Genomic DNA, 15,411 nt, shown 5'->3' with positions numbered 1-15,411 from the left:
TTTGTATTTGTTGCTTATTGTTTATTGCTTTTATTGCTTTTTTGCTTTTATCCTGTGAAGCGTCTTTGAGTTCTTGAAAAGCACTATTCAAATAAAATGAATTCTTGTTGTTATTATTATTTGCGTTATTGTAACCTTAAAGTACAGCTGAGGTTGTGCACTGCATAACAGAGATGTACCTGTAATAACCTGGGTGTCACTGGTATCCTTATAATGAAATGACTAATGAAAAATGCGCTGTGGTTGGAAGGATTCCAGTTCATGCACCTGTTCCTCCTTCATCCTCCTCCCAGTCAACATCTACTGGAAACAAAGGGTTTTACACGTGTTGAGAAATGTGCATCTTTCCCGTCACCTGATGATAGTGTTTCCCCAAAGAAAAACAACATACCGATTAAATGCACTGCATGATCTTGTGCAATATGTAGAGTGTAGTGTAGTATTAAAGTGAACAACTTAACAGCGAATATAAACCTGGGTGTGTCTAATACAGAGTATATGGAGCCTACTTCACTGCAATTAAATAAATGTGAGAGTTGAAGAGGAAGGAATTTGCGTCTTTTAATGCTTTAGTTTCTCGTAAGAAGGAATTTAAATGAATCAAAACCACTCTCTGTTTATACTACAATATATTGGGGAATTCTTGGGTTGAGTAAATGAGGAATGTGATGTTTGACTCATACTGAATACAGTTTTGTAAGAGGAATAAAAATAAGCAAACATTGTTTCAGCAGAAGAGAATGCCTCACATTTAAACAAATGTAGCAGGTTTTGAAAATAAATTTGAATACAACAATATATTAAATGTCTGACATACATGTACCTTCCATTTTCACATGGCCTGTTTTTCTGATTCTTAAACCAGAAACATGACTATATACTTTGAAAATAATACGAAAGCAACATGATTACAGGTGGTAATGCTGTACAAGTACGAGGTTAAAGGAGGAGGAATTATTGTATTTGTGGTATGAATTGTTGGCCATCTGACAAAGCAACCTTGCGGCTAAAATTCCCAGCAGAGAATTTAGTCATTAAAAGGGTTTGAACAGGTCAACAGGGTTAAGTCTTGAATGAATTATCACTGAAATATCAAACTAATTAGTTAAATCAGGATTTGTTTATTTTCATTTTAGTGGTCAGTTACGGCAGACAGTATGTTAGAAAACAAACGATGTGTACACTCCTGGTGAAATGACGTGATCTGACCTGCATTCGATGAGATAACCAGTGCCTTCACTATGGTGGACTGAATTACCAGCCAGGCACTGCAGCCAGGTGTCCCAGCATCCCACAACCGTCCAGGCTCAGCTGCTTTGTGAAACGCTATTAAAAACTGGAAGGCATAGCCATAAACTGACATGGTAAAGAACCTGGAGTATGATTTTGTGCTTTATTACTTCAGGTCCTTCTGCAATGTAATTTTTCTACAGAAGACACTATAACATGTTACAATAGGAAATGCATAGGTCTAAATAATAAAAATACATTATGGGGCCATTTGGATGAAACAGAGCCACCATTGATTTTCTAACTGACAAATGAAAATACCTGCCTCCTGCCTGTTGGGGCTCAGCAGCTTCTTTCTGCCTCGTAGACTAATCTGACCATGGTGATACAAACTATTTACAAAGATGTAAGCACTCAAGCGTGGATATTTTAGAATTTATGTTTTTTTAGTGCAAAAATGTTTTAATAGTGGAAGAAATATCTGGAGGTTTTGATTAAATAAAAGTAGCAGTAACACAAAACGGTTATGCCTCGCATTCACATGAGAAGCACTAACAGAAAAACTAAAGTATTAAAAGTTTAACTATCTGCTGAGTAGCTCTTGTCAGACTTTAACTGTTGATGCTTTACACATAAGCTGCATTTTAATGAGCCAATTTAAACTGCTTCACAGTGAACGTTTGACAGGCAGCTGCAAAATACATGTACTCGAGTAAGAAACTACAACATTTCCCAAGTTAGTAAACTAAAAGTTGGCATTCTCAAGTAAAAAACAAGTGCCTCATATTTATAATGACTTAAGAAAAAATGCACTTATTTTCCATTATACTCTACACAGCTCATTCTTGCATGAAAACAACCTTGGTTTACCTTTAGGAGCATAGCTTGTGTTTAGGACCAGGTGTAGATGGAGGCTACAGCAAAAACCCTTTAAGACTTGGTGCATACATTTGCTATAAAACTCTAATGCACTGCTGACATCTGGTGGCCACCTTATGTTACTAAACTTTCAAACGACTCGGTATTTATAATCTCTCATTTACTGTGTATGTGCATTATAATCACATTATTAATGTGTGCCTGCATTTTTAACCATGCACACATTTTATTTGTTAGTTTTTGTACAACATTATCACTGTTTATTGGTAGTTTTTGTCGACAGAGACGCGGTTAGCGGCCCGACTTCCCCTTTAAGAAGCCTGAGCAGCTGCTCAGCGCCCAATAGCGGCGCGTAAACTAAACTTTGTTGTTGTCAGCAACTACCAGCTAGCTGTTAGCTAACGTTAGCCAGCCGGTGAGCTAAACGGGACGATAACCAGTTGGTCCTAACACCGTAACAAAGCACGGTTATATTTCGGTTGTAACGCTTAGAACAGCGGGACGTCGCGTTTACCTGCTGTTTGTCTCCGTTATCAGGGAAAATGACTTCTGCACTGGTGAGTATTAGCAGTATGGGACTTGTTACTTTAGCCACTGTCATGAAGTTCGTTTCTTATTCGTAGTTTAAGTTCGGCTTCTTGGCGACACCTTAAAAGTTGATATATGCACTGATTCGTGACTATTTTTGATAAGATCTGGGTACTTTGTCCTCAGCTTCGTTAACCCCAGTTTTACCGTGACAAGTATAAATTGTACATTTGTTGCTAGGAGGAGAAGAAGCGCTGAGATCATGTAGTTAAAAGAAGGTACAAATACCACAGTGTCGAAAGTATCTGTTATGACTGGTAGTCATGCATTTAAATGTATTGTTGAAAAGACGAACGTGTTGGCAACAAGATGTATTTGAAGTACTAAAAGTGGAAGTACTCATGAAGCAGAATGGTATTTTGTTGGAGTGATATTTATTGATGCATATTATGTTCATAAATGTAAAGTGAGTGCTGGTGGAGGTGTTTGAACTAACACTTGTTCTGCTGTGTTGCTTGTGAATCTCCTCCTTTGATTTAGTACAATTTTATCTTAATCTATAATATTGCATCTTACCTTATTGTATTTTATTTATATTGTTATACTAAATAAAGATAATAATATATGTAGTGGAGTAAAAACTACAATGTTCGACCCTGAATTGTAGCAGTGTTGAAGTTAGTTCACACTTCTTGTTGCTCTTGTCAGAGTGACATGGTGAAGAAGTTATTGCAGATAGTGTTTTGAAATAAATTGATAAATACGAGCATATGAAAGTACAGTACATGCTCAAGGTTAGTCACATTTTTAAAGTTTACAGAACAACCAATGTCAGTGCTGCTGAGACAGGAACCCTTGCTCACGTGGAAAAGCAGTGTTCTTTTTACTTCCACCGTTCAGTCAGGTCTGTACATTTTTGGACACTGACACAATTTTCAGCATGTTGACTCTGTACACCACCACAGTGGACTTAAAATGAAACAATCAAGATATGCCTTCAATGCAGACTTTCAGCTTTAATTTGGGGGGTATCATCCAAATCAGGTGAACGTTGTAGGAATTACAACACATCTTATATGTGCCCTCCACCTGTTTAAGTGATCAAAAGTAATTGGACAAATTAACATAATCATGAATCAAATTGTCACTTTTAATATTTGGTTGTGAATCCTTTGCAGTCAATGACAGACTGAAGTCTCAAACCTCTAGCCATTACTACACGCTTGGTTTTGTCTCTGGTGATGCGCTCTCAGGCCTTTACTGCTGCTGTCTTCACTTCATGCTTGTTCTTACATTTTTACTTCAGTTTTGTCTTCAGCAAGTGAAACGCATGCTCAATTGGATTCAGCTCAGGAAACTGACTTGGCCATTGCAGAACATTCCGTTTCTTTGCCTTAAAAAACTCTTTGCTTTTGCAGTATTCTTCAAGTTATTGTCCATCTGCACCGGGAAGCTCCGTCCAATGAGTTCTGAAGCATTTGGCTGATAATGAGCAGATAGTATTGTTGCCTGAAACACTTCAGAATTTATCCTGCTGCTTTTGTCAGCAGTCACATCATCAATAAATATAAAAGAACCAGTTCTACTGGCAGCCAAACATACCCACGCTATTGCACTCCCACCATCATGCTTCACTGATGGGGTGCTATGTTTGGATCTTGAGCGGTTCCTTCCCTTCTCTTCCCATCATTCTGGTGCAAGTTGATCTTTGTCTCATCTGTTGTTCCACAACTGCACAGGCTCTTTTAGATGTTTTTTTTTGTTTGTTTTTTTTGCTAACTCTAATCTGGCTTTCCTGTTTTTGAGGCTCACCGATGGTTTACACCATGTGGTGAACCCTCTGTATTCACTCTGATCAAGTCTTCTCTTAATTGTTGACTTTGACACAGATATGCCTACCTTTTGAACACTGTTCTTGATCTGACCAACTGTTTTGAAGAGAGTTTTCTTGACCAAGGAAAGGATTGTTATGACATCCACCACATTTGTTTTCCTTGGTTTTGGGGTTGCTGTGCTCACCAGTGCATTGTTTCTTTTTAAGAATGTACCAAACCGTTGATTTGGCCACACCTAATGTTACTGCAATCTTTCTGATGGGTTTCTTTGGATTTTTCAGCCTAGTGATGACTTGCTTTACTAATAGTGACAGCTCTTTGGACTTCATATTGAGAATTGACATCACCAGATTCCAGGTGCAAACTAAACACTTGAAACGAACTTGAGACCTCCCAGCTACTCCTTGTGATTGAAATAACAAGGGAATAACACACACCTGGCTATGGAACAGCTGAGAAGCCAATTGTCCAATTACTTTTGGTCACTTAAAAAGGTGGAGGACACATATAATAATCCTTACACCTTTTACCTGATTTTGGATGTAAATACCCTCAAATTAAAGCTGAAAGTCTGCACTTCAAGCACATTTTTATTGTTTCATTTCAAATCCAGTGTGGTGGTATACAGACCCGAAATGCTGAAAATTGTGTCAAGGTCCAAATATTTATGGACCAGACTGTATGTTTACAGCAGTAGATATGTATTCACATAAGTTATGGTAATTTAGGTTGCTGCAAACTGTGCTATTGAGCATGTTTTATGGAATCATTTTGTTGTTTATGTAGCACAATTATGTTGTGGCTCCAGGTTGAATGCATTGTTTGACCATCAATATTCTAGTGTTTCAGTCAGATTTGGCATGCAAGATGTACAATTTATGGTGCTAAATTGAGAAGTTAGTTATATGTTAAATGTTCCAAGTCTTTATTTAAATTGCTTTAAGTTGTTGAATCGTGAAGAAACGCTCTCTCATCTTGCCTGTACTACTGTGTATGTACAGAGAAATGACAATAAACTTGATCTGATTTAAAATGCACACGTGCCAAAAGTGCATTTGGGTTGCTTTTAAAAAATGTATTCTCGCTGTAGCCAGTTATTAGACTGTTGGTGCATTTACATATGAAGCTATCATTGCTTTCTGCAATACTGCAAACCGGTGGTCCACATAGATAATCTTTTATGGAGCTCGTTAAACACACTCAGCAGCGTGAATCACTTTGTTCAGTGTTTGATCAATGAAACAACATTAGCACAGTTTTCTCTATATTCATGATTATTAATGTCAAAACTCAAAGTTATTAGAAAATAACTTTATAACTTATAATTGTCAAAGATTTTCAAGAACATAATTCAAAAGCAAGTAAAAGTATTTATTATATTGGATACACATTTATGGAGATTTCAAAAATTTGAGGCATAACCGTGAGTGTTGTAGTACACATCATCAAGAAACCAACTTCGTGAAGACTGTTGTGTTCTTTATTTACATAGAGGGGTTTCCTAGTTTGTAAAAAGTACTTTAAAAATGTACAGAACTGCAGTAAAAACAAGTTAACAAGGAAATGCAAGGCCTGCACAACATGTAAACAGTCACAATTTCCCTAATTTCTTTTTCTTTTCTGTTTTCAACGTCTTAGCTCTCGACGCCATATTTGTCAAAGTGTCTCATTATAAGGCCGAGCTCCAGCTCCACAGTCCCCATGGCCTCCGTGTGTAGCCTGTATCTATCCGCCCCGCTGTATATGAGATCTGGGCTGCGGAGCTGGGGACCTCCGCCGACAAACATTTGCGCTAGCTGCTCTTGCCAGGAGCCGAGCGGCCTCCAGGTCGCACAGCTTATCCGATGGTGACCGGGGCTAGAGGGGACGTGGCAGAAGCCGTATCCGTACAGCTGGCAGCGTCCGAAAGAATCCTGGTGCCACACTTGGAGGTGAAGCTTGGGCCAGCCTTGAAGCCCCTTGGTCGCGTAGTGCAGATCAATCGGGTGACTCCAGTAGGCAATGTCTCCGGTTTGGGGGATATCCACCTGAGTCTGACCCTCCTTCAGCCCGGACAGGAGACGCCATGCTCCTCCCGTATGAACTCCCCATTTGCAAAATAGGCTGTTTTCCGGGAAACCACTGGCCCCAACGATCTGTCCTATAATATGGAGCTCAGCCATGACACAGGCGTCCTCCTGAAGCAGAACATGCGGCACCGAAACTCTGGTCTATCCCCGAAGCTAACGGCTAGCGGCGACGAGTAACACGGCGCCCGTCTCCTTGGTAACTCATCCTGAACGGTTGTTGCCTCGTTGGCAAACCGCCCGGAGTTTAGCCTGTCAGGCAGCGCTTCTTTTCAAGTCAGAGCCCACAGTCCTACGCACACGCTTTAGAAACCCAGAGCCCCACCTTTACCACATTAAATCGTCATAGTATTTCCAACATTCTGATTTAATAATAGGTAATTTGACTGGTGAAGCGTAATGGTGGTAGCGCAAATAAGGAATTCCTGCCTGCCAGGCGAAACACGGGGTTAAAATTTGATAAAAACACGTTTCCTTAATATTAAAAAAAATAAAATAAAATTGTGGACTGGGGACAAAAACAAAACATACAACATCTGTACTTATCTATTACACAATAAACCATTGCCCCCCCACAAAAAACAACAACAAAAAAACAAAAAAGGAATGAGTCTAGGAATAAGCATACGGTGAAACAACGCCGCCCTGCGGCTTTAGTTATTACAACACCAGACTTATTTTTTTCCCTTCTTTTTTTAAAGCACAAAACACACTAATTTGCATAGTGATAACGAGTGTTATACTCAGAGGCTAAATTTATTTAATACTGTACTTGAGTACAGTTTCAACGTGATCATACTTCACTTGAATATTTTATCCCATTTCATAATATACTTCACTCCACTACATTTACTTGACAGCTTAAGTATGCACTTTACAAAGTAAAGATTTCTGCATATAAAACACACCATGATGTGCTGTTTTACATTAAACTACCCAACAATAAGTATAGCTCACACAATTAACATCAGCTGACCGGATTTACTAGCAAATTTTTTGTTATATAATGCAAGTGCAGGGCTGCAAATTTCAAGATTTCTGCTTGCCAGGGGTAAGAATTTGATTCATGATTCAGGAGATTTATTCGTCACATACAGTACAGTAAATGCAAAGTAACTGTTTCACAATGTTGTGCAATACCAAGACATGAGCTAAACATTCCTTAAAAATATACAAAAAGTCATAACTTATGAGTGGCAAAGATATCGTGAACCTAAAGTTGTGGCCATTTCTAAATCTGATGGGATCACCAATTTTGCCAATGCCTATTACAAGAAACTGTGATGTCATACAAGTTAGTTGAAAGGTTTACAGTTGCAATACAGCTTAATTTTCTTTATCTGTTCATCCACAGAAGTCACACAGTATTGTGTATTTGTGAGGTTAGAAGCTGTTTTTCATGAATTAGCACAAAATTGGGTGAGTAGCTTTCCCAGAAGAGCAGAGGCGGTTATGGTATCATATTACTGCCCATGGTTTTGGAATGAGATGTGTCACAAACAGTGGGTGTTTTTCACAGCAGACACTTTGACTTGTCATAGCTGAAAAAAGGTTTCTAATAACATTAACAATTGCATTTAAGTTTCAGAGTAGCCATGACAGTGAGCCAACACTAGGACACTGAAACTAAGACGACTACAAGGAGTTCGCCCACCACCAGTTTCACTGCAACACCTTTTTTGTTCGTGTTTGTGTCATGTCTAAATGTCTTGAGGGAAAAGAATGTCCTGATAAATTTGGTGACATCACGCAAGTAGATGGTTTCTCATTGGCATTTAGTGATTATGATCAGAATGCATACTTTACAGTCAAAGAATTATCCTGAGCTATTTGCTTCCAAACTGTATTGCACACAGTCATCTGTACAAACTCTTGAGTCATTGCAGAGGATATCATCAGTCTTTAGCTGTGTGTGATAATTGTGGGGTGGTTTGCTTATGTTGCCAGGCCATTGTCAGTCACATCACACACCCACACAGCCCTGATGAAGCACATTAGCAGTTATTCAGTGTAAAGCTCCTAATAATTAATACCAAATGATGTTATGTTTGAAGATTTGTTTTTCTTATCTACTTTGTCATGACAGTTAGTCATTGCAGTGTAATATCAAGTTTTCACATCTGTCTCTTTCTCTTTGTCCACATAGTCTGATCCAACCCTAGAGAGACATTTCAAGGGTCACAGAGACACTGTGACAAGTGTGGACTTCAGCTGCAACATGAAACAGATCGGTAACTGCCACTGCTCTTTTTTCTGTTTGTTTGTCTGTAGCTCAATCTGTTGTCTTTGTTTTTTTTTTTTTTTTTTTTTTTTTACATTTTCTGTGCCCTCTGTGGCCATCCACAATATTCTTACTCCACTACTCTGTACTCCATCTTCTTCCAGCCACGGGCTCCATGGACTCTTGTGTTATGATCTGGAACATGAAGCCTCAGATGCGAGCGTATCGGTTAGATGGACACAAAGATGCTGTCACTTCAGTTCACTTTTCTCCCTCCGGCCACCTGGTGGCCTCCGCCTCCAGGGACAAGACTGTACGTCTCTGGGTGCCCAGCATGTAGGTTTTGAAGTATCACTTTTTTTGTGCAGTATTTTTCTCTGTTTTCTCTTACTCTGATTGTGTTTCACCATAAAACTCCCACAGAGGACACTGACGATGACTCATAAAGGCAACAAAACAAGTTCTGTTAAACATAGTTGATCTCGTTCCTCTACCAGCACAAAGGAAAGCACACATTACTGAACCCCCACTGGGTTTTATTTGTTTATTTTGCATTTTTGTATTGTCTTGTATGTACAGGAAGGCTGAGTCAACGTCATTCAGAGCTCACACTGCAACCGTGCGCAGTGTTAACTTTTCTGGTGACGGACATACTCTGGTAACTGCTTCAGATGACAAGACCATCAAAGTATGGACCGTCCACAGGCAAAAGTTCCTCTTCTCTCTGAACCAGCACATCAACTGGGTCCGCTGTGCCAAGTATGAGACACACATGCATTTATCATTGTATAATATTGTGTACCATGCAACTTTTGCAGTTAAATATTATTTCTAATGCAGGTATTTGTACTTGTAATTGTGTTTGTTGTATTTCCACTTAAGTATTACTTTTAAATTTTTTCTCCTTTGTTTTCCCCTTTATCTATTTAGTGTTTAACATATTTTTGATTACAGTTTTAAATACTTTATTTGCAGGTTTTCTCCAGATGACCGGTTGATTGCATCATCCAGTGATGATAAGACAATAAAACTGTGGGACAAGAACAGCAGAGAGTGCATTCATTCTTTCTATGAACATGCTGGGTGAGCACTTGGGACCAGAATGATGCATTGGGAGGAGGGGGGAGAAGGAGGAAGCATCTCATAGGAAATGTCTCGATGTGTGTGGGAGGAACAAGCAGGATTCGTATGTTTTTTGTCAGTTGTTATGCTGGTATTTTGGTAACATCAGAAACGAGACTTGCATGTTTACTTATATCGCAGCAATGACAAGTGAAGAATATGACGTTTGATCCAATAGCCATGTGCTGCTCTGTTATTGTTGCTGTACTCTGAAGGCACTCAGCAGTTACTCAGTCATTACATGCTTCCTGTGTAGCACCAGCTAAGAGCTTTAGATATCAAGTGTTTTTGATTCTAATTAAATTGAAGAGAAAATGGTATTCATAAAATGTTTGTGTAGGAGGTGTTTGGCACTAATGTCTTAAGTTTTTAAGCCTTTTAAATCTTGATTAACCTTCCAGAATAATATTGTGTTTTTTGTGTTTTTGTTTTTTAATTTTTAATTTTTTTTTATTTCTTCCAAGTTATGCAAACTGTGTGGACTTTCATCCCAGTGGAACGTGCATTGCTGCAGCTAGCACCGACAACTCTGTCAAGGTTTGGGACATCAGATCCCATAAGATGCTACAGCACTATCAAGGTAAACACTCCTCAAACACCTGCATAAAAGTAATATTAAGATCATGATCCTTTAATGGAGCAAAAACCACAAGTAGCATCTAATCTAGACATAACCATTGCATCAGAATAATTTTTAGTATTAATTCTTCTGAAACATTACAAGGGAGAGACTGGCCACTCAAAATGTTTTCTAAACCCATACTTTTAAGTTATTAAAAAAAAAATCTGATTTGATTGATGATTCTACACATGCATGTTCAATGTCATTAAAATGGCAGGTATGGCTCCCTCCTCATTCATTTAATTAGGGGACTAGTCTTACCCTAAAATAATTACCGTTACCAAGATGGCTGCTGAGTGGTGCGACTTGACTATTAGCACTTTTTAAATTTTTACAACCACCTCAGTCCTAAGGACATATTGCAGGATTTCTGTGAACTCATCCGTAGTTCAGTGTTCCAGCTGCAAACATCACACCCTCAGTCTCTGATCGTCATCTCAGGAGACTTTAATCTTTAACAAAACTTCTTAGCTGTTGTACTAATAGATGCTTTTAAACACCACATGTAAGAATTTGTATTTGTTTTGGATGTATGGTTCTTTTCCTAGTCTCAAAGGCTTAAATGGAAAACAAAGTCTGGTCATCTACTCTCAGCAGACTCTGCAACCCACCTAAATTGAACCTTTATTTAATCTGTCTTTAAATTGTGGGTCTTTATTTTTTCACCGTTAAATGCAGATGAGGTGGTCCACAGATAACTGAAATAGCACCAAGGTAAAATTCAGCGTTAAAGCTCATAATTAGTGTGATAATCAAGATTAAAGATTTCTTGCATATTCAGGAAACCAAATGTTGATGCCTTCTTGTCAGTCTGCCACTCAGGCTGATTGTTCTAATCAGCTCTCTTAAATGGATTTCAGTCATGAGATCTAATAATGGATAATCACATCTGTCTGAGGAGATTGGCCATGAAGATAAAAGCTTCTCTTCCTCGCCTCCCCTCCCCTCTCCTCTTCCACTCGCTGTGTAAAATTGTGTTTAAAATGTGGTGTGGTTACTGTTAGACATCCATGGAAATTATTAGTAACTATAAATACTTCCAAGTAGATGTATATAATATATAGCTTCAGCTGCCTGATTGGAAAACCTTAGTCCTTGAAGAGATTGAAGTAGGAGAAAGGTGTGCCGAACTGTCTTTTAGGCATATCATCTCATTATGATACACTTAATTCAGCTGTTTTTTTGATTTGCTGAGCTGTTCTCTGTCCTTGTTTGAACCTGAGCCACACTAAAGAATACACCCTCCCACTCTTTGTATGTTTGCAGCTATTCAGCATCTTTTTACAGCGAGAGGTATCAGTGTGTTTTGGTATATGTCTTTGCATCTACACGCCAGCAGAGGGACCTATCGCTTGTTGAATGGCTTCTGTCCTCATTTTGTCCAGAACTCATTCACCACATGTCAGAATAATGACAGTCTGGGGAAGTTGCGATTTGTTGCTATAGACTACTATAGCTGATATAATAGTGTGTGTTGATATGAACCAGATGTTTCTTAGTTCCTGCAGAGATGTGATATACAGCAGAAGTGCAATTCAGTTGCAATCGTGTTGGTGAACATCTGTGCTGCTTAAGTGCCTTTGAGGAATATATTAAACTTTTTACAATATCTGGGTTGCTGTAAAATAACGCTAAAGAGAGAAAAAATGTAAAACAAAAACAAGCATGCCCCACGACCGTATAGAAGTATGTTGAGTAAGTATGACCAATCATATATTTTTGAAATATTTTTATGTAATATTTACGAGATTAATTTATTTTAGGGGCATCAATGTGAAACTAATAGCTGAATAATCATTTAAGTCATTTTTCAAGCAAAAATACCAAACGTGATGGTTTCAGGTTCTCAAATGTGAAATCTTTCTCTCACACTTGAATTTACATGATAGTAAAATTAATACTTTGGGGTTTTCAAATGAAACAGCACATTTAATGATGTTTCCTTGACCTCTACGAGAGTCGTCATGAGCAACCAGGCCACATCTTGAATCTGGTCTGCACAGTGTTTAGGCTGTCAGGGCCCCAAAGATGTGATCTGACAAGAATCAATCTTCCATCCTTGCCACCCTCCCGCCACTGAGAAAGTTTTTTTTTGTTAGTTTTTTTTTAAACCAAGTTTTAGTGAGCATTGGCCCTGTCTAGCTGTACTGCAGTGGAAACAAACTCAACATGTACTTCAAAAACACAAAACAAAGGAATCAGACTTACAGTAAATGAGTTTACCTAATTTTAGCTTGATTTATGTTATTAATTTAACTACTTATCTGGACTGAAGGCAGTTTTTTTTGGTCCTGTAAGGGTAGAGCTATGTTCAGAGCTTAATTTGCTTGGCCTAAATTTTTGCAGTTTACACTGTGAAATTGAAGCTTCAAGCCTCTGCTGCAAACTAAAAATGGACTTTCCAGTGAAGTAGAAAACTTAGCGTGTCCAACACATTTCCGTATCTGTAGGTTCTGAATTATGAAATGAGGGACACCAAAGTGGAAAACTTATATCAAACAAACAAATCTTCTAAGTTAAATATGTTTTGTTTGTTTTTGTTTTTTTAATGTAGGTAGAGCACTGAAAGTTAGAAAACGGTGAGAACCTCACCTCCAGGATATTGTGACAGGTATTTTTTTTAGTATTTCATGATCTGTTTTAGGGCTGCAGGGTGGTTGGTTAGCACTTTTGCCTCGCAGCAAGAAGGTTGCCGGTTCACGTCCCGGTGGGGGCACCGAAATCTTTCTGCGTGGAGTTTACATGTTCTCCCCGTGCAGCGTGGGTTCTCTCCGGGTTCTCCGGCTTCCTTCCACAAGGTCCAAAAACATGATGAGGTTAATTGGTGATTCTAAATTGTCCATAGGTGTGAATGTGAGTGTGCTTGGTTGTCTGTCTCTAAGTGTAGCCCTGCGATAGACTGGCGACCTGTCCAGGGTGTCTCCTGCCTTCGCCCTGAGTCAGCTGGGATAGACTCCAGCCCCCTGCGACCCTCGTGAGGATTAAGCGGTGTATAGATAATGGATGGATGATCTGTTTTAGATTGCATAATTAATAAAAAATTTGATTATGTAGTTGGATTATTTTGATGTGAATCAGAATAATCTTTAATTGTTCATTCTTATTTCACAGAAAGAGAAAGTGAAAGTGTCTGCTCAGCAATGTGGGATTTGTGTGACTATTTGTACTAACTTGCAGAAGGATGTATTTCAGGTTGAATTACAGTAACAAAAGTTTTGTTGAAGTCCTGTTATTAACTCTCTCTCCCTCTTGGTGTGTGTGTGTGTTTGTGTGTGTGTCCGTGTGTATATTTGTTTTCCAGTTCACAGTGGTGTGGTGAACAGTTTGGCTTTCCACCCAGCTGGCAGTTTCCTAATCACTGCATCCAGCGATTCCACAATGAAAATACTGGACCTCGTAGAGGGCAAACTGCTGTATACACTGCATGGACACCAGGTACACACACACACACACACACACACACACACACAAATCTACATGTAAATATGCACGCAGACACATCCGCGAAACACAAATGCTATTTAGATATCCTACAGGCCTGGCTGTTCAGTTCATGATCATGATAGGTCAAGTCTGTTGTCTGCATTGCTTGTCCTGTGAGTGTGTGTGTGTGTGTGTGTGTGTGTGGACGGTTTAGTGTGGACAGTTATGTGTGAGAGTGTTTGACATCTCCTCTGTCCATGTTTGATTCTCTGAAGTGTGTACGTGTGTGTGTGTGTGCGTATGATGCCTTTTTTGTATGTGGTGTATTTTAGTACTCGCCTGGCGAGCAGGCAACCCACTCATGATGACTCATCTCAGGGTTGCTGGAAGGAAACAGAACTGTGTTTCTGCCTCCATTCCTCTGGATCATCTCCTCCTTTTCTTCTCTTCCTTCTCTCAGTTTTCATCCTGTTGTATTTTTCGCAGACCTCAACACACCTCTCTGACTCTGGCACCATCATAATCATCCTCATTTTCCTTCTTTTCTTCCCACATCCAGCTCCTTCCTCCCTTTCTCCTACATCTGATGTACTCACTTTTGGCTGACTGGACTAGCTGGCCGGACGGCTCACTGACTGTATCTGTTTGTTTGAACAGCTGATGGACTGGCTTGCTGGCTAGTCGTGGAAATCGGTGGCTTGCCAGTACCACATGTGGTCCATCTGTTTATCTATTCCTCTGCACACTTTGCCTGCCTCTCGTTCTGTCTTTTTTGTCTGTGTCACCTGTATTTTTCTCCAGCCGCTTGCCAAGACTCTTCTCTTTGTCAAGATAAAAAAAGCATTTTTTCCCCCTTCTCTCTTTACGCCTCCAAATTTGTCATCTCCTGTACTTTGTCTCGGTTTCTGTTGCTGTTCTTTTTGGCTCAGTGGTGACTCCGCCAATCTGTTGGTGCTGGGAGCACTCAGAGTGCTAATTGTCTCTCCAGTCGCATAACTAGAGATGGGAGAGACCCCCATCTGTTCAGTGTGGGTGTGTAGGTTTATGTGTTTATGTGATGTGTGGACCTGTGTGCATGTACTTTCTATGAAAACATGCAAGTGTTTTGCTGTTGGATCTGACAAACGTGTTGTTTACTCTGCCTCAAGAGGACCTTACCTGGCAGGGTTGAATTTTGCTAATTTAGGTTAATTTGTCCCTGTGCTCTTCTGTCTGACAGCTGACTTTCACAGTGTAGTCCGAAACTTTTTAGGAAGCAAGTCGTCAACTAAATATGTAAGAAAATTTGTCTTTGAAAGACCCCATGAACAGATGAGATGTTTACCATCTCCTGGAGCTTCATTGCCTCCTGCTGTAAACTGAGTATTGGGTGGGACATAATGTCAGATGAGGACTGATGTCAGAGGTTAAATAAGAGGCATGAAAAAGATTGGAAAAACTTTCACTCTGCTGTATGTGAAATATATTTAAGTACTCTGCAGAGTA

At 39.3% G+C, this 15,411-nt stretch overlaps 2 protein-coding genes across 2 annotated transcripts in view; one reads left to right on the top strand and one right to left on the bottom strand.

Moving 5' to 3' along the window:
- The first annotated feature begins 2,611 nt into the window (after window positions 1-2,611).
- poc1a (POC1 centriolar protein A) overlaps window positions 2,612-15,411 on the top strand; it is a 62,423-nt gene continuing 49,623 nt past the window's right edge. The window contains exons 1-7 of the mRNA XM_008282087.1: window positions 2,612-2,666; window positions 8,685-8,769; window positions 8,924-9,095; window positions 9,339-9,518; window positions 9,735-9,842; window positions 10,346-10,461; window positions 13,805-13,938. Of these exons, the coding sequence (XP_008280309.1) occupies window positions 2,652-2,666; window positions 8,685-8,769; window positions 8,924-9,095; window positions 9,339-9,518; window positions 9,735-9,842; window positions 10,346-10,461; window positions 13,805-13,938 (810 nt within the window). The 5' untranslated portion in view covers window positions 2,612-2,651. The remainder of the gene's footprint in view (window positions 2,667-8,684; window positions 8,770-8,923; window positions 9,096-9,338; window positions 9,519-9,734; window positions 9,843-10,345; window positions 10,462-13,804; window positions 13,939-15,411) is intronic.
- On the bottom strand, window positions 5,823-6,741 carry b9d2 (B9 domain containing 2). Its single transcript, XM_008282086.1, has one exon. It carries the CDS (start codon window positions 6,632-6,634, stop codon window positions 6,107-6,109), a length of 528 nt encoding a protein of 175 aa, XP_008280308.1. The 5' UTR covers window positions 6,635-6,741; the 3' UTR covers window positions 5,823-6,106.

Source organism: Stegastes partitus, unplaced genomic scaffold (genome assembly GCF_000690725.1).
Source record: "Stegastes partitus isolate 25-593 unplaced genomic scaffold, Stegastes_partitus-1.0.2 Scaffold257, whole genome shotgun sequence".
In the NCBI taxonomy this organism is placed as follows: Eukaryota; Metazoa; Chordata; class Actinopteri; family Pomacentridae; genus Stegastes; species Stegastes partitus.
This window is presented reverse-complemented; position numbering and strand designations above follow the sequence as displayed.